Source organism: Molossus molossus, unplaced genomic scaffold (genome assembly GCF_014108415.1).
Source record: "Molossus molossus isolate mMolMol1 unplaced genomic scaffold, mMolMol1.p scaffold_m16_p_10, whole genome shotgun sequence".
Taxonomy (NCBI): domain Eukaryota; kingdom Metazoa; phylum Chordata; class Mammalia; order Chiroptera; family Molossidae; genus Molossus; species Molossus molossus.
The window spans coordinates 36849401-36871431 of NW_023425345.1; the positions used below are offsets into that span (position 1 = coordinate 36849401).

Genomic DNA, 22031 nt, shown 5'->3' on the forward strand with positions numbered 1-22031 from the left:
ATTTGTGGTTAAAATTTCTCTTGCAAAAGCAACTCTCCTTGCAGTCCTCAGGAGGAAGGGATTAGGGCTGGGGAGGTTGGAAGGAAAAAGGGAAAATTGATTTACCTCTGAATCACCCTCATCCAGAGTTTTCTGGGAACAGCACACCTTGGCTTGGTCGACTGTCTCCTGCGCCCCCTTGTGGTCATGAAGGGCTTTCCTGTGTCGAGGTTGGTGGAAGTCCTCAAGACACCCTCATTTTGATGTGATAATTCCTTATTAGCTCTTCAGTTGCTTCAGAGACTCATTTTATTACATTAAGCTTTGTGCTAAGGATGTAAAATTAATTATTTTATTTATATTCTATATATTCCTGTATATTATTCGAAGTCTCCATGTGATCTTTGAATGCAAAATCCTATGAATCCATGAAATTTGTTTAAAATTCCAGAATCTCCCCATTCAAGGTAATTCATATGATCAGTTTTCATAAACCAAGATACTATAAAAAATAACTTGATTTTTGAATATGGTTACTTATTGTATTAGTTAAATTTTTTTATATACAGCTCTTCCTGTCTGCACATTTGAATCTATAAAGGAATACGTTGTGCCAAGAATTACCATCTAAAAGCAGGAATTTTTAATCTAGTAATAACAAAGAAAGAGAACAAGTCTAGAAGAAGTCTTAGAATGTGCTAAAAGAGAAAATACCATCACCAACGGCAGCACTGCTGATGTTAATTGAGCACCTACTGCATTTCCAACCTTATTCTATTTTCAGTAACTTTTTACCTTCTTTTTAGGTATGACAAATTCTTATGCAGGAGATATTTATCAACCTTCATTGATTCAGGATAATGAGCTCAGACACTTAATCCTTAAGGTAAGTAAAGAAATATGTCTGTCTAAGTTGTATTTGCACTTTCATTTTTATTTGAATGGGAGGCAGATTTTCTTCAGTTTGCTTTTTGTTATAAACATACAGGACTCTATATTACACCAAGTTTCCTTTCATATAAAATTTAACTTATTCAAGTAACCATGTCTTACTGGCTCGGGCTAATAAAAGTAGAGAGGGAAGTGAGGCATTTTCTGAAATATGGTACGATGCTTGTCTTTAGGCAGTGTAAGGAGCTTAGCACTGATGTACTCACCTTCCACATGATAGGATCTACTGCTCACTGTTACCTCCTTCAAAGCCATCTGTCTTGTATCCTATTCTGTCAGGATCCTGTTCTTTGCCCATTAGCCAGTCACTGTTTGATGCTTGGCATGGGTTTTCAGATTCCCTGGTCTGCAGGTTTGACACGGAAAATATGACCATGGCCTTGGCCCATCCTGCCCTCAGGAGGCAATCAGTGTCTTGATCTTGTGCTGTGACTGATTCAACAGAAAGAGTCTTCATATACATGTTTATCCATTTTTCTTTTAACTTTTTTTTAAGTCCCTCTTTTACTTGAACAGCTGAATTTACATATAATATTTGTCAGGAATATGAAGGCTTTTATTTGCAGACGACAAAAATATTTTTAAAGACTGAAATATACAGTACACTTTGAAAGTTTTCTTGCCAATTTTTGTGGGTTTTTTTCAACCATAACTTAATAGAACCCTGGTTCCACCCCCGTAGATCGTGTCTGCCTGATTCACCTCGTGTTTGTTTCCGGGTGGTGTAATTAGTTTAGGAATGTCAGGTGGGAATGCCAGCCTCCCCCTCTGTGTCCGTACATACCCATGTTCATACAGGTTGCTCCACAGTATGTGCTGGGTACAGCTTGTAGGAGTCGCTGAGATACTAGAATTCTTAAAACTTAGTTTCAATTGATAGCTTATCATTATTCAGAAAGTATAAAAAGGGCCCGGCTGGTGTGGCTCAGTAGTTGAGCATCGACCCATGCACCAAGAGGTCACCGGTTCGATTCCTGGTCAGGGCACATGCCCAGGTCGTGGGCCCGATCCCCAGTGAGGGGCATACAGGAGGCGGCCGATTGATGTTCCCTCTCATTAATGTTTCTATCTCTCTCTAAAATCAATAAAGAAAAAAAAGTATAAAAATGTATACAGTAAAATATTTTGTCCCTTCCTCATCCCCAATCTGCACATCTTTCCATGTCCACACATGCACAGGCAGCGTTGTTACTGATGTGTTTTGGTCTCTTTACAGAGTTTCTGATGCAGTAGTGTAGAATTTGGCATAGGTAATTTTTATATTATGAAATAGTTCAACTCCATTTTCACACTTCCCATGTGAAAAACATTAATTCAGACAAGGGTCCAATTTGATGTTCTTTATAAATCTATATACATCTTAAGAAAATTTCTTAAAATTAATTTTACTACATACATCTATGACCGCTCTTAGTTTTATTGCTATAATAATTTCTCAGAAACTGAATGTGTGTTTGTAAGAGACAGATGACATTTTTAAAAGTTACTTTTATATTTTTATATCCTAGACTGCAGAAGGCTTCCTGTTTGTGGTTGGATGTGAAAGAGGAAAAATTCTTTTTGTTTCTCAGTCAGTCTCCAAAATACTTAATTATGATCAGGTATGCAAAACAGGATATTTTTTGCACTATGTTTTTTGAACAAACAGATTTCAGGGCTCTCTTTCTGAACCCTTTCTTCCATTGGGCTGTGGGGTTAGGTCTGCTGAGTCAGAACTCCGGGAGGGATGGGAAGATCTGTGGAGTGGGTATGGATTGTCATTTCTTTTTTTATAATCCTCACCCGAGGATATTTTTACATTTATCTTCAGACAGAGTGGGAGGGAGAGAGAGAGAAACATTGATGTGAGAGAGACACATCAATTGGTTGCCTCCCGCACAACCCTGACCAGGGCACACGCCCTTGGCTGGAATCGAACCTGGGACTCTTTGGTCCGAGGGCCGACGCTCTAACCACTGAGCTAAACTGGCCAGGGCTGGATTGTCATTTCTGACAAGAGTGTTCACTTCCCGACAGAGGCGCAGACCCAGAAATCCTCTGCATTCTGGAGAAGTGGGAGGGGAAGTGGGAGGTGTCCCAGGTTGGATTTTGTTTCTCAATAGTATGGTAGATCTCTAAGTTACACCATAAAATCACAACTATTCTGTGACTTCCGTATGATACCGTAATATACCAGCTTTACCAAGGACAAGGTTTAAAGTAAATCATAACATGATTTAGGAGTAACATATGTGAATTGGGGGATATTATCAAGAGTAATAAGAGTAGGCCGGTGTGGCTCAGTGGTTGAGCGTCGACCCATGCATCAAGAGGTCGCCAGTTCGATTCCCGGTCAGGGCACATGCCCAGGTTGTGGGCCAAATTCCCAGTGGGGGGCATGTAGGAAGTAGTCAGTCGATTTCTCTCTCATTGATGTTTCTGTCTCTCTCTAAAATCAATAAAGGAAAAAAAAAAGTAATAAGAGTAAATAGAACATCAGTGGTTAGATGCTTATGTGCATCATTATGGTTCTGTGTGCATGTATTTTTTTTGTATCTACAAGCATGACCCTGCTTCTAACACTAAGTTAAAGTCACAGTGTAGTAGATGTATCTTTGAGATTAACTGAAAGCAACTTTACCAAAAGAAAGTAGTATGTCTGTATGAGGGAAATTATGGTACTGATTTTAAATGAATGTCTACTTTATAAATAGGCTAGTTTGACTGGACAGAGCTTGTTTGACTTCTTACATCCAAAAGATGTTGCCAAAGTAAAGGAACAACTGTCGTCTTCTGATATTTCTCCAAGAGAGAAGCTAATAGATGCCAAAAGTAAGTGCTCATCTCAGTGTGCTCACCATTTCATGTAAATATAATTATTCCTTAACAGTGCAGCTATAAGGTGTTTTAGAAAAGTTAGCTGATTGTGGTTTTATCAAAAGGAGAATTATGTACAGTCGTCCCTTGTTTATCGCGGTCAATCCATTCCAGACTCTAGCGGTTGTACCTGGTGTTGAAGGATTCCTGGGGTGCTCGAATCCATAGGCCTACATTCCACACGTACAGTAATTTTCATTGTAATTGTAATACAGGGGTGTATAATTGACTTAGACAACCGAGCGCATGCTGTGTCATTTTTGCTGTCTCGATCAACTTTTTAATGAATATATTTGAAAAAAACACGATAGAGTGAAGCCGCGAAAGTCGAAGTGGCGATTGTGAACTTCACAATCATCTACCTTGGAGTTTTAAAAAACAATATAACTATATAGGGAATTCCTGTATTTGTATTACACATAAAAATAAATACTATTTCATATGAAGATGCTTTGAGGAAAATGTGATTGCTTCATATTCGTTGTTTTTCGTATGGCAATGAAATCTTTACAAGCAAGTATCTTTTGCGATAAAAAAAATGCTGAAGTTTTCATTATTCAGCTATATGCTGAAAGAAAATTATTCTCTTATGTGGATTAGGTCTATTCAGTGTGAAACACCTTGTATAATTTTGCTTGGGAGTCATAAGTATTCTTTATTTTCCCTGAAAATGCTTAGTGCCAACTAATTATTTATAATATAAAAGTAATGATGCGTTAAGCCATTGATTACTATTATAATTGAGGGTTTTTTCTTTTTTATTTAATTTTTATTTCATTTAAATTATCTTATGCTCCATCCCTTGGAGGGAAAAATAAAAATAAGTTCAAAGTTTGTTAAGTTATCAAAAATATGATTGCTTATCGCTAAAATCTGGAAACAGCCCAAGTGTCTATCAATAGATGAATGGATAAAAAAGCTGTGGTACATATATACAATGGAATACTATGCAGCTGTAAGAAAGAAAGATCTCTTATCCTTTGAGACGACATGGAGGGACCTCGAGAATATTATGCTAAGTGAAATAAGCCAATCAGAGAAAGACAAATATCACATGATCTCACTTATTTGTGGAATATAATGAACAAGGTGGGCTGATGAACGAAATAGACCCAGAGACATAGAAAAGAGTACGGTTCAGACTGACAAACCTCAGAGGAGGGTGCGGGGGGGGTGGATGAGATAAACCAAAGAACTTATATGTATGTACACATAACCAATGGACATGGACAACAGAGCTAGGGGGATGGGGGGCAGGATGGGGAGGAGGGTGTCTGGGGGGGGGAAGAAGAAACATCTGTAACAAAAATAAATTAATAAAAATTGGAAAAAAAATATGATTGCTTAACAAACATTTCTTTGGTATATTTCACTTCCTGGCTTACAGCGATAGATATTGTTTTAAATAACGATTTCTCCTTTTTAATTTATTAAAAAATGTAATTGATGATCAGAAAAGTGTTAAGAGATCAATTTCAAAATGATTTGAAAATATTCTTTTCTGCCTGTTCTTTTGCCTCCTCCTCCACACAAGCTGGTTTGCGAGTTCACAGTGATTTCCACACGGGAAGGACCCGTGTGTGCTCCGGCTCAAGGCGATCCTTTTTCTGTCGGATAAAGTGTTGTAAAATCGCTGTCAAAGAAGAGCCCGAGTGCTTACCCAACTCAAAGAAGAAAGGTATCCTTGTGACGTGTCAAGTGATTTAAGGCATGGATACAAGATTAATGTCCTGAATAGTTTATGTACAGGAAAATAAGGCATGTGGTTAAGGCAAATAATTGAGGCCAAGAGCACCCAAGGAAAAATCTTTCAAATTTATCCAATAATTACATATTTTTTTTGTTACCCAATATTTTAATGGTGCTGTTGAAATGACAGTTCGGAGGCTATCAAATGGGAAGAGATGGAAATAAGACTTGTGTTATGAAATTCCGTTACTGCTTTTAAAGTATAAAAGTTAAGTCTTTAAAAAAAAACTGCAGTACTGCAAGAGCTTGATAAATTTCGGTGAATATTTAGGATGTTACAGGTGTCGTTTTAATTTTTATGATGTACTTCTTTGGTAGACTTCTAGTTCGGTTTTCCTGTGATTTTTTTTTTTTTTTCATTTTCTTCTTCTTCTTCTTTTTTTCTTTCTATCCTCACCCGAGGACATTTTTCCATTTTTTGTTCAGATAAAGTGGGAGGGAGAGAGAGGAAGAGACAGAAAGAGACTCATCGAGTGGCTGCCTCCCACATGCACGACCCAACCAGGCCTGGGGACAAACTGCAACCGAGGTCCATGCCCTTAGCGGGAAACGAACCCGGGTCTCTCTGGACCGCAGGTCGACGCTCTAACATCTGAGCCAAACTGGCCAGGGCGTGATTTTTTTTTTTTTTAATAGACTTGTCTTGCGGATATTTACATTTTGAATTGATTTAACACTCATTTATTTTATTTACTTGCTACATTTCAGGGACTGCAAAATGTCTCATGATGTCTTTGCCTAAGAACTATTAACCTACCCGATACAGAATTCCCTGTGCAAATTTTCACATGAGATTGGCTTTGACAGTGTACAGAGCTGCAAGATTCCGTTTATAAGTTTTGGTCAGAGTCTTTTTCAGCAACCACCTAAGATGATGATCACTAATACTCATTTATTAAGCCAGATACTGTGCTGTTTTAAACACTATTCTTACCACTGTTTTAGAATCAAGGAGGAGAGACTTAAAGAGGTTCAGTAATTTACAGACAGTGAAATGGGCAAATGCACACTCAGACCTCAGCCCCCTGCTCTTATGCTGTCCTACAAAGAAACAAGCAGGATGAATCAGCTGTGCTGAGGGCAGGTCTGTCTGTAAACCATCAGTTGCTTCTCTCGGCTCCGAGCTGGCTGTCTCGTTGTGTGGCCTTTGTGGCTGAACTCACAGCCACACGGTGGTGAAGAGCTGTGACACCACCCACGGGATCAGACTGCAGCTCTACCACCTGCTCTCTGTGCGACTGCAAGTGGTTTCTCAACGTATCCGTAAAACAAGGCTAGTCACAGGGTCGTCTGTTTTTGTGGAGTGGCTAAACGCATAGATCCTGGGGCCAAACTGTTCAGATTTGAATCCTGACTTGTGATTAGCTATGTGACTTAAGATAAATGACTAAATCCTTCTGGGTAGCTCACTCTCCTCCACTGTCAAATGAGGACAGTGATAGAACCTCCCTCACAGGGTTGTTTTTAGGATTAAATGAGTTAATAGTGTTGTGTGCTCAGCATGGTTCCTGGCATAGTAACCTTGATAAAGGTTGTAAGCCGTCAGAAACACCATTAGCAGTAACGCACCTAAACTCGGGACAGTGAAGAACAGAAGGGAGGTACCATTATTTTCGTCACTTCAGGGTTCCTGCCACGTCTTACTCAGACTAATCTTATATTGGGACATGGCCAGAGGGTATGGAAGTACTCTCCCAGGACAGGAATATGCCTTTTTTGTGGATGGTCCACGGAGTCCTACTCCATGCAGACCCTGGATTGTAGTACATGTTACCCTTAGGATTTAACTAGAGATGAGTAGATACAACCACAGTGGATCACCTGGTCTACACAGCACTCCCTAGGAGGGATAGACATGGCTAAAATCTCGGTGGTGTTTGATGCAGATAATAAATTGAATAGAGGCTAAAATGATCAAGTTCTTTGTTTTAAAGATTGCCAGATAATTTGTCTTTCCTTCTGGAGAGAGGAGTTTCCACGGACTTATTTCCTCCTAATATTTAGTCATCTTGGTGTTGGTGCCTGGCTAGTGCCCAGTGTAACCATTTCACTTCTGTAAAACCTGATTTCACCCCCGCCCTGCCCTACCACCTCACTCTTTGCTCCCTAAACCTCTCAGCCGCACAGTTTGATCTCAGCCTCTCTATCCTTTTTGAGAACCATTGCTTTAGGCCCTTCTCTCAAGTGTAAGAGTCTCTGGGAGCACAAGGAAGGAAGGAGGACGGAGGGATGCGCTGGGCAGCAGTGCCCGAGAATGCGGCCAGAGGTCTGTTGCAGGAGATGTCTCCCCCTCGTGCTTTTTCTCGCAGTTTCTCCCATCATCTTGTTTCTAACAAGTTCCCTATGTACTGGCTATACTTAAGGAAAAGTGGTAGCGCTAAGTCTGAGATCGTTACCTGTGACAGGAGTCTAATTAAACAGAGTTTGGTCAGTTGGCAATTACTCAGTCTCTGCTGTGTGCCATGTACCATAGCAAAGGGTACCCTGGAAACAGGCAGACAAGTTGTTGCTCTAGTGAACCTGATAGGGACAGGAGGCAGCCATTCGACAAGTAAATTAATAAATATTTTAGGTAGCAGACAGTACCAGGAAGTCAATAAAATGGGATAATGAGGACAGGGACTAGGAAAAAGTAGTTACTTTAGAATATCTCTCACGTGACATTGCTCTGAGACCTGGTTGGAGAGGAGTCAGCTATGCAAAAATCTATGGGAAGGAATTCCTGACAGAGGACAAGTGTACAGACCTTGGGGTAGGACAACGTGGTATTTTGGGGGATTCAACAAAGATCAGTGTGACGAGATCCTAGATGCTGAAGGTGGTGTTAGGAAGGGCAGCGGCTGGGATTTGTAGGCTCACATAGGCTCAGGGCAGTGGTGTGCTATTTACTGTTTAGTGACTGGCTTTCTGAGTATAGTTCTGATAAGAATGTTGGTTGATATTTTTCCTTTACAGTAATAAATAAGATGAAAGTGAAATTGTGAAGACATGTTGTTGGAACTTTACTCATTTTTCATTGATATGAATGACTTTGCTGAAAATGATGTCTTTTAAAAACTAGAAGATTATTTATTTAATACCTTTGTACTATTCAACACACACTTATAAATTTAATCCATTACTAACATTTTGTCTATCACTCATATAGGTCTAGACAATCAGGAAAAAAACAATCAAGGCCTGATTTATGGCTTTGCTAATTTCAAGATACCTAGGAGGTCACTGAACATGGGGTAGAGAAAGGATGTGTAACAGCACACCATTATATGGTATTGTGTTAAAAAAAGAATTACTGTAATTTTAAAAAATTGTGTTAAGCCCTGGCCAGTTTGGCTCGGTGGTTAGAGTGTTGGCCCGCGGGAGAGTCCCGGGTTCGGTTCCTGCTAAGGGCACGTACCTTGGTTGCAGTTTGTCCCCAGCCCCAGTTGGGGTCGTGCGGGTGGCAACCAGTTGATGTGTCTCTCTCACATCGATGTTTCTCTCTCTCTCTTCCTCCCTCTCTCCCTCCCACTCTATCTGAAGATAAATGCCAAAAAAAAAAAAAAAAAAAAAAAGTCCTCGGGTGAGGATAAAACAAAACAAAACAAATTATATTAAGTACATACTAGGGACCAAACACTAATCTATATGCTGGGGCCAGAGCAGTGAACAAAACAAAATTCTTGCTGATGGTGATAAGTGCTATGAAGAAAAAGAAAATATAATAAGAAGAAAGGTTAGAAGCAGACCTTCAAATCACTATTTCACAATATGTTAAACATGGTTTTAAAAAGTAATAAAGCATATCATCAACAAAATGAAGATAACCTGAATGGGAGACAACTGATGGGAGAAGATATTTGCAAATGATATATATCCAACAAGAGGTTAATATACAAATATATAAGGAACTCATACAAGTCAATAGCCAAAAGACAAAATCAATTAAAAAAATGGTTAGAGGACTTGATTAGATATTTGTCCAAAGACATACAGATGCCCAACAGATATGAAAAGATGCTCAACATCACTAGTTATCAGAGAAATGCAAATTACCACCACAATGAGATATCACTTCACATCTATCAGAATGGCTATCTCAAAAATCAATGAACAGTATCATCAATAAATCAACACACCAGTGTTTGTGAGGATGTGGAGAAAAGGGAACCCTCATGAACTATTGTAAATTGGTGCAGTATAGAAAACAGTATGGAGGTTTCTCAGAAACTTAAACATAGAACTACCCTACAACCCGACCCAGCATTTCCACTTCTGGGGATTTAGCCAAAGAAAACAAAAACACTAATTCAAAAAGATATATGCAGCCCTATTTATAATAGCCAAGGTGTGGAAGCATTGTATATGGTATATACAATGGACTATCCCTCAGCAATAAAACAGAATGAAATCTTGCCATTTGTGACAACATGAATGGACCTAGGAGGTATTATGCTAAGTGAGATAAGTTAGAGAAAGGCAAATACAGTATGATTTCACTTATGTGAAATCTAAAAAAAAAGAAAAAGCAGAAACAGACTCATAGATGCAGAGAACAAACTGATGGTTGTCAGATAGGGCAGGGACAGGTTTGAAAGGTGAAGAAATAAGAGGTACACACTTCCACTTATAAAATTAATGGACAGAACAGGGAACATAGTCAATATAATAACTCTACAGGGACAGCTAGTTACTAGACTTATCATAGTGATCACTATGTTGTATATCTGAAACTAATATTATATGACAACTATAATAAAATTTAAAAAGCATAATTATATTGCTTTATTAAATAATATGTATTATAATTTTAAAGAAAGAAGTTTTACAAATTTTAATAGAATTTGTTTTTAAAACATTGTTTATCCTTTTCTCTTTTATAGTTTGAATTTTAGTTTTGTTTTAGAATATACTTGTTAGTACAAAAGTGGATATACATCATTTATACAAGTAAAGGGTGCTAAACATTTTTATAGCATGCAAAATAAATAATATTTGAAGGCCATTGCTTTAGAAATTAGAGAAGTAGCAGATGCTTCGACTCTCAAGGGTGCTCCTAGGGATATCTCTGCACTTTCCTAGACCACAGGCCTGACAGGAAGAATGCTTTGTGTTGTGTTAGGTCTAGTGGGAGCTGAATGACAATTGCCTTCACTGCAGTAGATTATGAAGGATCAAATTACACACTCTGGGTATGCCCCACCTTTGGACTTCATATTAACATTAGAGGAGGACCACGACAGGTAGACCAGCTGGACCTCAAGATACATTTCAAAGGATCTGTTCCCCAACAAGGCAGACTCTGCAGAATGGTCAGTGGTAACATTTAAGATTTAACAGGGCAGCTAGAATACATGCTTGTCCAGCATAGTGAAAATTTAATCCTGAGTTGAGAAGTTCCCAGTATGGAAGAGAAGATTAAGCCTGCCAAGGCTATGGCCCCGGCACCTACCCCGATGGTCCCAGAGGTTTACCAGACTCAGATCTTCAAAACAGTACCCGCAGCGCCAGCCATCCTGCTGGAAGGAGTGGAACGTGCAAGCTCTGGGCAGACTCAGGGCAGCATTTCCTTCCAGGAAACCTTCCCTGATACTCTCCCCTTTCTGGCTGGCTGGAGTCCCAGGTGCCCGCTTTTGGTAATCTATTAATAATCCTGAGCATCTCTCATTTACTGCCCTTGCCACACAATACAGAAATTGTATTTTTTATATTTGCCTGTCACACTAGAATGAGAGATTTGTTTCTCTTTCCATGGTGTCTGGCACATGGTAGACACTCAGACTTCACTGATGGCATAAGTGACCATCCTCCTGTCCTTTGCTCCTGATGATGGTCCATGTAATTGATCTCAGACCCAGAGAACAGTTTAGAATCCAGTGAATCAGTCTACATTATAATGTTTTTGTTTCATCCAAGAAGCATTTTAAACATATTTTTTATTTAATTAATTTATTTTTGTTGCAGATGTTTCTCCTTTTTCCCCCCATTGATACCTTCCTCCCATTCCTACCCCACCCCCCAGCATTGTTGTCTATGTCCATTGGTTATGCTTATTAACCAAAGAACTTATGCATATCTCTTCCCTTCCCCTGTATTTTAAAAGATTTTTATCCCGCCCCAGCAGGCTTTGCTCAGTGGTTAGAGCGTCGGCCTGCGGTCTGGAGAGACCCGGGTTCGGTTCCCGCTAAGGGCACGTACCTCGGTTGCAGTTTGTCCCCGGCCCTGGTTGGGTCGTGTGGGTGGCAGCCACTCGATGTGTCCCTTTCACATCAATGTTTCTCTCTCCCTCCCTCCCACTCTATCTGAACAACAAAAAAAATATATCGAAAAGTGTCCCTTAAAAAAAAGATTTTATCCCAAGGAGTTTTTAACAAATGCTATGGGCTGAATTGTGTCCTCTAAAATTCATATGTTGAACCTCTAACCCCCAGTGTAATGGTATTTGGAGACGGGATCTTTAGAAGATAATTAGGTTTAAGTGAAGTCATGAGAGTGGAGCCCTTATAAGAAGGGACACCGATCCGACCGTTGTGGCTCAGTGGTTGAGCATCGACCCATGAACCAAGAGGTCGCTGGTTCAATTTCTGGTCAGGACACATGCCCAGGTTGTGGGCCCGATCCCCAGTGGGGAGCATGCAGGAGGCAGCCAATCGATGTTCTCATCAGTGTTTCTATCTCTCTCTAAAAATCAATAAAGGAAAATTTTTTAAAAAAGAAAGAAAAATAGAAGGGACACCAGAGAGTTTGTTGTCTGTGAGCTCAAAGCTAGATAGTAGCTGTCTACAAGCCAGGAAAAGAGCCCTCACTGGAACGCAACTATGCTCGCAGAATTCCAGCCTCTGTGATTGTGAGGAAATAAATATCTGTTGTTTGAACTACTCAGTCTGTGATAGTTTGCAATGGGAGCCGTGGCTAAGACAGCAAACACCTTGGGCCATTTACTGTACCGTAATTCTCAGAAGTTAATCTGGGAAGGCTCTGTAGTGGGAACCAAAGGAATCTGGGCCTTACTGAAAGTAAATGTGTTTACTAAGTGGGCATTTTTCAATTTGGCTTGAAATACGGAGCGAAACACGAATCAGTGGTAGGACTTGACCTTGTCTGGGCTCTTCCTTCTGTCACCTTAGATTGTTCATTTCATTTTTTTTTTTGTGAAATTCTGGGACAGCACATGACTGAATATATGCATCTTGGATTTTTCTTAGCTGTGGGAGCCCAAATTGGTCACTGATGATAATCTTGGAAGTATAATGCTTTCCATATGTGGTTTTTTAACCCTTTGCAAAGACACAAAAAGAAAAGTGACACGTCCTTCAGGCAACTGCATGGATCGGTTGGAGTATTTGGAAGCAGTCTTGTAAATATTGAATCTTAAGCAGAAACACATGTGTATAGTCATAGGTTAAAAAAATCTAAACATCATTCTTGAAGAATGTAATAATCAAACTTTAGTTCTTCCATGTGGTTTCTAGAAGGATTTTTTTTTAACTTTGAGATTTATGGGAGAGGCAGGGAAACATTTTTTTAAAAAAAATATTGATAATCATACTGGAAAAATATAGATATTTTAAGAATATCTGGCAAATGGGCAAATGGTCAATTAAAGCTGATTCATAGCGGAATTCTGTGATGAGCTAATGGAACTGACATTTGTAAGTCCTTCCAGTGTTCCAGGTTCTCCTCTAAGCTCCCTCAGAACAGCCATGCTAGTGGTCAGGTTTTGGGAAAGAGTAGAAAGGGCCTGGGCTTTGACTTCATTAGGGTTTTAGTGTCAGGTCTGCTGCTTAACAACTGTGCAACCTGAGGCAGGCTTCTCTCAGTATATAGAAAATGGGGTTATGGACTGAATTGTTTCCCCATAATTCACATGTTGAAGCTCCCGCTCCCAGTGTGACAGTTCTTGGAGACAGGGCCTTTAAAGAGGTCATTAAGGATAATGAGGTCATAGGAGTGGGGCCCTAATCCAGTATGACTAGTGTTTCGTAAGAGAGACACCTGGAATGCACACACAGAGAAGAGGCCATGTGAGGACACACGACACGTCTGCTGTCTGCAAGTCGGGGGGAGGCCACAGGAGAAACCAAACTGCCAACACCTTGATCCTGGCTTCTGGCCTCCAGAACTGGGAGAAAACTAAATTTCTCTTAAGTCACCCAGTCTGTGTATGTTGTTTTGCCAGTCCTAGCAGACTGATAAAATGGGTATAAAGTAGCCCGTGAAGTATGGCAAGTATTACGTGTGGCTACTGCGGTGCTTGGCTCCTAGTTAGCACTCAGTGAAGGAAAGCCATTATTTGAGACTCAGAAAAAAAAGTGAAGGAAAATAAAAGAGCAGGAAGAAAATTAGTAATTATTTAACATCTATATGCCAAGCATTTTGCATAAATCCTAATTCAATCTACATAATAAGACTGTGCAAACTGCCCCCATCTTGCAGATGAGCAAACTGAATCCTAAAAAGGTTATGTAATTTGTCTAAAGTCATAGAAAGTGGCAGAATCAGAAATCTAGCAGTAACATCTGTGTTCTTTCCACTCTGCCATGCCACCTACTGGAGTAGCTTCCTAGATGCCAAGGTTATTCATGAAAGGGATCCATTTCTGCAGTGGAGGCACAGCAAGGGGTTGGCTACTCTTGCAGGAACGTATTCCTGCCCACACATGGAGGTGCCCTCCCACATCGAGCTGGGCCACACAGATGCCTGCAAATGAGAGTCAAATATCTTCTCAAAAAAGGACTTTTTAATCTGCTCAAGCACTTGAACCAAGTATTCACTTGACACTCCAGAGCTATGGCCAAAGGCATAAGGCTGACTTGGCCTAAGGCTGGTAAGGGCATGTGTTAGCAATCAGTAAGGCCCTTCCTCAAAGTGCCTGGGGTTTGAGAACTGGCTGCAGACAGATGTGTAGACAGATGCCTGGACCAGGATAAGATAACTGCACAGTGGAACCCTGGTCTGCCACGTGGACCGCATCCCATGCGTGAAATCATTTCACATCGCGATTTAACCAAGGAGAATGTCAAGAGAAATATATATTTTGCATATAGTTGCTACTAAATCATTCTCTCCAATAGTGATTGGTCAATGTAATTGACTGTTTTAAGACCACTCCCTATTAACGATGAAAGTTAATAAAGGTAATTTTCTTCCCTTTTACCATGACCTGTTACATTACAATTTTTTTTATTTTTAAGAACAGTTTTAGGTTTACAACAAAATTGAGAGGGAGGCAGAGATTTTCCATATGTTCTTGGCTCCCACATATGTATAGTCTCCCCCATTATCAGCGTCTTTCACCAGAATGGTGTCTTTTTACCAAGTATGAACCTACATGGACACATCACAATCACACAAAGTCCATAGTTTACCTTAGGGTTCACTCTTGGCAATGTACATTTTGTGGGTTTGGACAAATATATAATGACATATCACCATCATTATAATAGTACAAATTATCATCATTTTATCTTTATAAAAATTCTCTGTGCTCAGCCTGTTCATCTCTCCCCACCACCACCTCTAGCACACACTAACCCTTTGTCTCCATAGTTTTGCTTGTTATATTTAAGTATAAAAGAAGAGAGTCGAAAAAGCAGCCCTTTTAATGATAATTGAAACTGAATTTAAGATTTATTGAAAGGCTATTTCCAGAATTAGCCACAAGTCACACAATAACATGGATTTGAACTCCATGGACATGGAGGTTTTTTTCTTTCAGTAAATACTGTAAATATATTTTCTCAACACTTTATTTTCTTTAGCTTACTTTATTGCAAGAATGCAGTCTATAATACATATAATGTACAAAATGTGTGTTAAGTGACTTGTCATTGGCAAGGCTTCTGGTCAACAATAGGCTGTCAGTAAAGTCAGACGTTATACAGGGATTTTTGACTGCTGGGGGGTCAGCGCCCTTAACCCCACAACCACATTGTTCAAGGGTCAACTGTATGTTCTCTCTGTTTTTGTGTATGTTTGAGATTTTCTATAATACAAGTTTTTAAATAAGCAAGATTGACACTAAATACATTTCTACCCTGATTCTAACAGCAATGTCATAGATTCAGACTTTGAAAAAGCTTTGAGATAGGGATACCATTTTTCATGTATCTCAACTTGTGAAATCAAAGGCTGATGAAGGACGGATGACTTCCAAACATCTTAGGTATTAAGTTTATCTTGGTCGGATAATCAGTAGTACAGTAACACACCCAGAATCCATTGGCTTCTTGAGCAAGTGTGGCAGATGCCGTCAGTACCACATGACATGTCCTTTCACACCTCCCCTTCAGGGGCATACCATCTGGTTTCCAATGTCTGACACCTGTGGCTCTGTTTGACCTCCGCTCTGGTCTTTGGAGACCGCCTGCTTACCTGGATTGATTATGGTGCGTTAAACAGGATAAGGAATAAGTGATAAACTTGATTCAGGCTTGGAAGAGATCATGACTTGTAATGTAAGGTATCTGTGGGCCATGGAGGGGTGATATGTGTTAGGTGTTGAACACAAGGTCCTGTGCATGGCTTACAGGAGCGAAACTGGTGCCTGCTTTGTCTCCACTTCCCCATCACGGACTATGCTTCAGCCACATCTGACTGCTATCGCTTGGCTGTCAACTTGCAGTGGCTGTTCCCTCTCACTGGAATACCTTTTTGTACCCCTCCTCTTCCAGTATCCAGGCAGCTCCTATTTGAACACCTGTGACAGAGCACTCACTAACAAGTAGCAGGACACGAGGGGCCCAGAAAGGAAGCACGGAGCCAGCCTGTCTGGATGTCACCTCGGTTCCACCCTTTCCTGCTGTGGCGTTGGTGTTCACTGTTTCCTAACACAACGCGGACACTATTAGAACACCTCCCAGGACTAGCGAGAGGATCAAATGAATTATACATTTAAAGCCCTTAAAACAGAGCATGGCACATAGTGTTCTAGCAGTCTTTGCCATTACTAATAGTTGCTGTTTGGTAAGACAGCCCATCTCACCTCTTTCAAAAATGTGTTTAAAAGAATTGTTGTAGTAACAGTCTTACCAAATAGTGCCTATGCTGCCTGCACTGTTCTGGTCTTCACTAAATGATATCACAAACTGTCTACATAATTTTACCAGCCCTTTCTTCTTCTTTTTAATCTTTAAATCATGTTTTTTTTTTTTGTTTGTTTTTTTTGGTGGATTGCCATAATCTGCATACTGTCTATCTTGCATTTCATTGTTTTCTTAACATTTCCTGATACTTGAGCATTATTTTCCATTTTTTATTTTACTTGGACTTGGTTGACAGGCTTTTTCCTATGAGTTAATTGCTTGGGATTATTTTCTGAAAAGTGAAATTTGAGTCAAATTTTATTTTTATAATACCTTTTATTATAAATTTCTTCAAATATTTAAATTTTTTCTATAATTTATTATAACCATTACAAGTACAAACATAAAAACTTTAAGAATGTATGGATGGATGATTATCCTTTAAATTTGGAATATAAATGATAATATATTAAAAATTTAATAAGCTGAAAACAGTATCTTTGTGGCTAAGAGCAGGAGAGCATGAAGTTTAACTTTTTCTAATATATAAATTATTGTATTTTTAAAACTTGACTTAGAAATAAATAATTATGGACCTATTTAAACCTAAATTAAAGCAGTCTGCCTACTTTTTGATATATGTATAGTTTAGTTCCTGAGAAAAATAACCCATTAAGTATAAAGTTGTTGCCCTGGCTGGTTTGGCTCAGCGGTTGGAGTGTCGGCCTGCGGTCCTGAGAGACCCGGGTTCAGTTCCCGCTAAGGGCACGTACCTCGCTTGCAGTTTGTCTCCGGCCCTGGTTGGGTCATGCGGGTGGCAGCCACTTAATGTGTCCCTTTCACGTCGATGTTGCTCTCTCTCTCTCTCTCTCTCCCCCTCCCACTCTATCTGAACAAAAAATGGAAAAAAAAAAAATGTCCTCGAGTGAGGATAAAAAAAAAAAGTGATTCAAATAAAATTTAAAAAAAAAAGAATAAAGTTGTTAAACACAATTGATGATTTCTTTTCAATGGAATACTATTCCCTTTTCATGTTTTAGCATATTCAAAGAATATTTTATAGTACAATTATAAGTATTATAAATGTCAATGTAAGAAATTTAAGAATTTATTCATAATGATTCAAATGCTACTTTATCTTTTTTGTCCAGTTTTATTGAGATATAATTGACACATGCTCTTTTTAAAAACGTTTTGAATCAGATCATAGAAGATTCTGTACCATCCACTGCACTGGTTACTTGAGAAGCTGGCCTACAAGTATTGTTGGGATGGAAGAAGAAAGGGACAGTCAGAAAGACAGTAGTTTCACCTGCCTTGTTGCCTTCGGGAGATTATATCCATATATCGTCCCACAGAACAGCGGAGAGGTTAACGTGAAACCAACTGAATTTATAACCCGCTTTGCAAGGAATGGAAAATTTGTCTATGTGGACCAAAGGTAACATTTATATGCCTTCATGATTAGAGTTCAGTGGGATACGTAAGGCTATTAAAATGTAGCTTGGTTCTGTTGGACTTTTTCTTTTAAGGCTTCAGAACAGGAAATAAGGTTTAAATGAAATAGCAATATGAATATATCAGTAAATTCGTTCAAACCAAAATGTAAACTTGGACTATTTCTTAGCCAGTGGTGCAGAAACTGGGCATGGTCTCTGGCCACAATTTTCTTGGCGAAGGGTAGAAAAAGCACACTGTGGATTGGGTGGGTGCCCTGTGGGGTAGCCTCGTGCCTGGGTGTCCATTCTGTTTTGCAGCTCTAGTCTGGGTCTGGGGCAGCCGAAGGGAACCCAGTGATGCACCCGGGTTACTCCTCCCCCAGGCCACTTCCCTCCTATCCCCACCACATATGGACCCGCGGTGTTCTGGAAGGGCATTTGGTCACCAGTTCTGAAGTTTCTTATCCATTTTAAAACCAGGGCAACAGCAATTTTAGGATATCTGCCTCAGGAACTTTTGGGAACTTCTTGTTATGAATATTTTCATCAAGATGACCACAGTAATTTGACCACCAAGCACAAAGCAGGTATGCAGTGAGTGGTAAGACTTTGGGACTTTCTAATGGTAGCTTCAACTCTGAATGTCTCATTCCTGTGAAATCCAAAATTTGAATTAATCCTTAAGAGTTTGATTTATCTAGTGGTAGATCATTATACTGATCATTATCTTTTCTTGTTAAGTTCTACAGAGCAAAGAGAAAATATTTACAGATTTATACAAATTCAGAGCGAAAGATGGCTCTTTTGTGACTTTAAGAAGCCAATGGTTTAGTTTCACAAATCCTTGGACCAAGGAACTGGAATATATTGTGTCTGTCAACACTTTGGTTTCGTAAGTAATTTTTTATGTTGGGAAGACCTTTTATTAACTTCAAGTGAATATCTTTGCTTCCTCCTTCTCATCTTGCTAACCCATTAAAATTGTGTGACCCTCTGGCTGTGTGTTACAACGTGAGATAGATACTGAGTAATTCATTCACTGTCTATTGGCATTTGTTCTCAGAATTAAGCTGAAAGATTACCCTTTTTATTTTTTTTTTTTTTTTTTTTTTTTTTTTTTTTTTTTTTTTTTTTTTCCACATCTTTATTGTTGGATGTAAAATGTATTACAGATGTTCCACATTTTTCCCCCATTGACCCCCTCCTCCCCACTCCCGCCCCCCTCTCACCTTTTCCCAAACTATTGTCCGTGTCCATTGGTTATGTATATAAGTTCTTTGGTTTATTTCTTCCCACCCCCCCAACTCCTTTCCCTTTGAGGTTTGTCAGTCTAGCAATGAATTTGTGCTTCTTAATCCCTTCACCTTTTTCATCCATTCCCCCAACCCCCTTCCCAACTGGCAACCAACAAAATGTTCTCTGTATCTATGAGAATGTTCCTGTTCTTCCTGTTCATTTTGTTTGTAGATTCCATTGTTGATAGATATGTATTCATTGACATTTTATTTGTTCATACATTTTATCTTTTTCTTTAAAAAGACCCTTCATCATTTCATATAATAACGGTTTGGTAGTGATGTACTCCTTTAACTTTTTCTTGTCTGGGAAAGTTTTTATATGTCCATCAATTCTAAATGACAGCTTTGCAGGATAGAGTAATTTTGGTTGTAGGTTCTTGGTTTTCATCACTCTGAATATTTCTTGCCACTCCCTTCTGGCCTGCAAAGTTTCTTTTGAGAAATCAGCTGACAGCCTTATGGGAACTCCCTTGTAGGTAACTAGCTGCCTTTCTCTTGCTGCTTTTAAGATTCTCTCTTTGTCTTGAACCTTTTGCATTTTGATGATGATGTGTCTTGGTGTGGGCCTCTTGGGGTTCATCTTGTTTGGGACCCTCTGTGCTTCCTGGACTTGTATGTCTGTTTCCTTCACCAAGTTAGGAAAGTTTTCTGCCATTATTGTTTCAAACAGGTTTTCGATTTCTTGTTCTCTCTCTTCTCCTTCCAGCACCCCCAAGATGCGAATGTTGGCACGCTTGAAGTTGTCCCAGAGGCTCCTTACACTATCCTCATTTTTTTGGATTCTTTTTTCTTTTTGCTGTTCTGATTGGGCGTTTTTTGCTTCCTTATATTCCAAATCGATGGTTTGCTCCTTGGATTTACGTACTCTATTATTGAAGCTATGTAAATTATTCTTTATTTCAGTTAAAGCCTCCTTCGTTTCTAACTGTGCAGCGATCATTTCTGACTGGTCCTTTTTTATGCTCTTGAGGCCCTCACTGAGTTCATTGAGCATCCTTATAAGCAGTATTTTGAACTCAGCATCTGTTAGGTTGCTTATCTCCATTTCGCTTAGTTCTTTTCTTGGGGTTTTGTTCTGTTCTTTCATTTGGGACCTGTTTCTTTGTCTTCTCATTTTGGCTGCCTCCCTGTGTTTGTTTCAGTGTATTACTTAATGAGAGGTATGGGGCTCCCTGAGACCCGATGCTGCTCGTTTGAAAGAATTTAGGAAAAACCTGAAGCAGGATCCAAGACCGGCCAATCCTATGGTTAAGCAAGTGGCAACAGCTTGGGTGGGCCTGAAAGTTGGGTGGGGCGGGGCCTCAGGGAGTCAGTAGGGCGGGGCTACCAGTGTGAACCAGGTTGCTGGAGTCCCAGATATGGCGACTGTCTGCCGCCCCAGGGAAGGGCTCACCAAAGGAACAAAGGCCTCTTACCGCACGTTTGTCCCTGAGGAAGCTCCCTCTCCAGCCCTCGCTCCAGTGCCAAACAGCTCAGTTCTTCCCTGTATGTCTCTGGTGCCCCTCGAGCTGCCTCCCCTCCGAACTTAGAGGGAGAGAGTCCGATAAGTCTGTGCGCGGGCCCTTTAAGGAGCTGCCTGTGGCTCCAGCCAGGTCAGCTTCCCTGAGCCTCAGTTTCCGCTGGTTTTTCCAGCCAGAAGTTATGGGGATTCTCTCCCTGGCACTGGAAACCTGAGCGGGGCACCTGGTGTGGGACGGGGACCCCTCAGTCCTCAGGAAGGACCTTCCCAGCCACGGGAGCCTCCTGATTTTTATCCGCCACACTTGGGTGTGGGACCAGCCGGTCGTGCCGCCACGCCACCGCCGCCGCCGCCCCTCCTACCGGTCTGGATGTAGCTGCTTTTTTTTTTTTTCAATTCCATAGTTGTAGGACTTCCATTCAGCTTGATTTCGGGTGGTTTTGGATGATGGTTGTTCTGTAGTTTTGTTGTTACTTGGATGTGGTTGTGGGAGGACGCGATACCGCGTTTCCCTACGCCACCATCTTGACCGGAAGTAAGATTACCCTTTTTAAAATATATTTCTTTCTGCTTAGTGTAACATATGATCGTAAAGGTATTTATTCAAACATTTCCTTCCTACCCTCCATGGCTTTGTCTTATCCCATCACTAAGTGATATGGGTGTGACTTTAAACTGTATTGTTGTGAGAAATTGTTTTGTTCTCCACGTCATTTTGCATGAGCACCTTCTAGCCCAGGGTACCGCAGGTGCTTGTGCAGGGACGTTGGTGGAGGATGAGCAGAAATCCAGCCCGAGCACTGCTTCCCAAGTCAGCCTGAAGGAGGAGCCAGCTTCTCCTCGCTTGTTACTATACTCGCATGGCCCTGTTCTTAGTATTATCCTTTTTCTATAAGTTTTTTTTTTAATTGCTATAATGTTTCTTCAAACCTATTTCCTTATCTATAATATTGAGCTTTTTAAAAAAGCCCCAAAAACTCAGTACCTCTAGCAGTATCTGGTTCCCTGTTCCAATAACCCTTTCCTTCTTATCATTTAGTATATGAACTGAGAGTTTGTAACTATGACAGCATGTACTTTATAGGGTAATAGGGCATTTGGTACTTAGCTCATTATACCTTGGTCTCTGGTGGTGATATCAACAATATGCATAAATAAAACAAATGAGTCAAGAAATAAATTAGATTCCACGCATAAATGAGATCATGTGAAAACTAATTTGTTATTTCTTGTCCCATTTGTTTTATATACACATATTGTTAATATCAGAGGCATGGATAAATGGAACAGACTGACA

At 40.0% G+C, this 22031-nt stretch overlaps 1 protein-coding gene across 2 annotated transcripts in view; it reads left to right on the top strand.

Moving 5' to 3' along the window:
* The window catches only part of ARNTL2 (aryl hydrocarbon receptor nuclear translocator like 2), a 77299-nt gene that overhangs the window by 40463 nt on the left and 14805 nt on the right, over window positions 1-22031 (top strand). For both annotated transcript variants that reach the window (XM_036251460.1, XM_036251461.1), the window contains exons 4-10: window positions 786-865; window positions 2439-2531; window positions 3624-3741; window positions 5321-5464; window positions 17742-17979; window positions 18458-18564; window positions 18719-18869. In XM_036251460.1, coding sequence (XP_036107353.1) covers window positions 786-865; window positions 2439-2531; window positions 3624-3741; window positions 5321-5464; window positions 17742-17979; window positions 18458-18564; window positions 18719-18869 — 931 coding nt within the window. The remainder of the gene's footprint in view (window positions 1-785; window positions 866-2438; window positions 2532-3623; window positions 3742-5320; window positions 5465-17741; window positions 17980-18457; window positions 18565-18718; window positions 18870-22031) is intronic.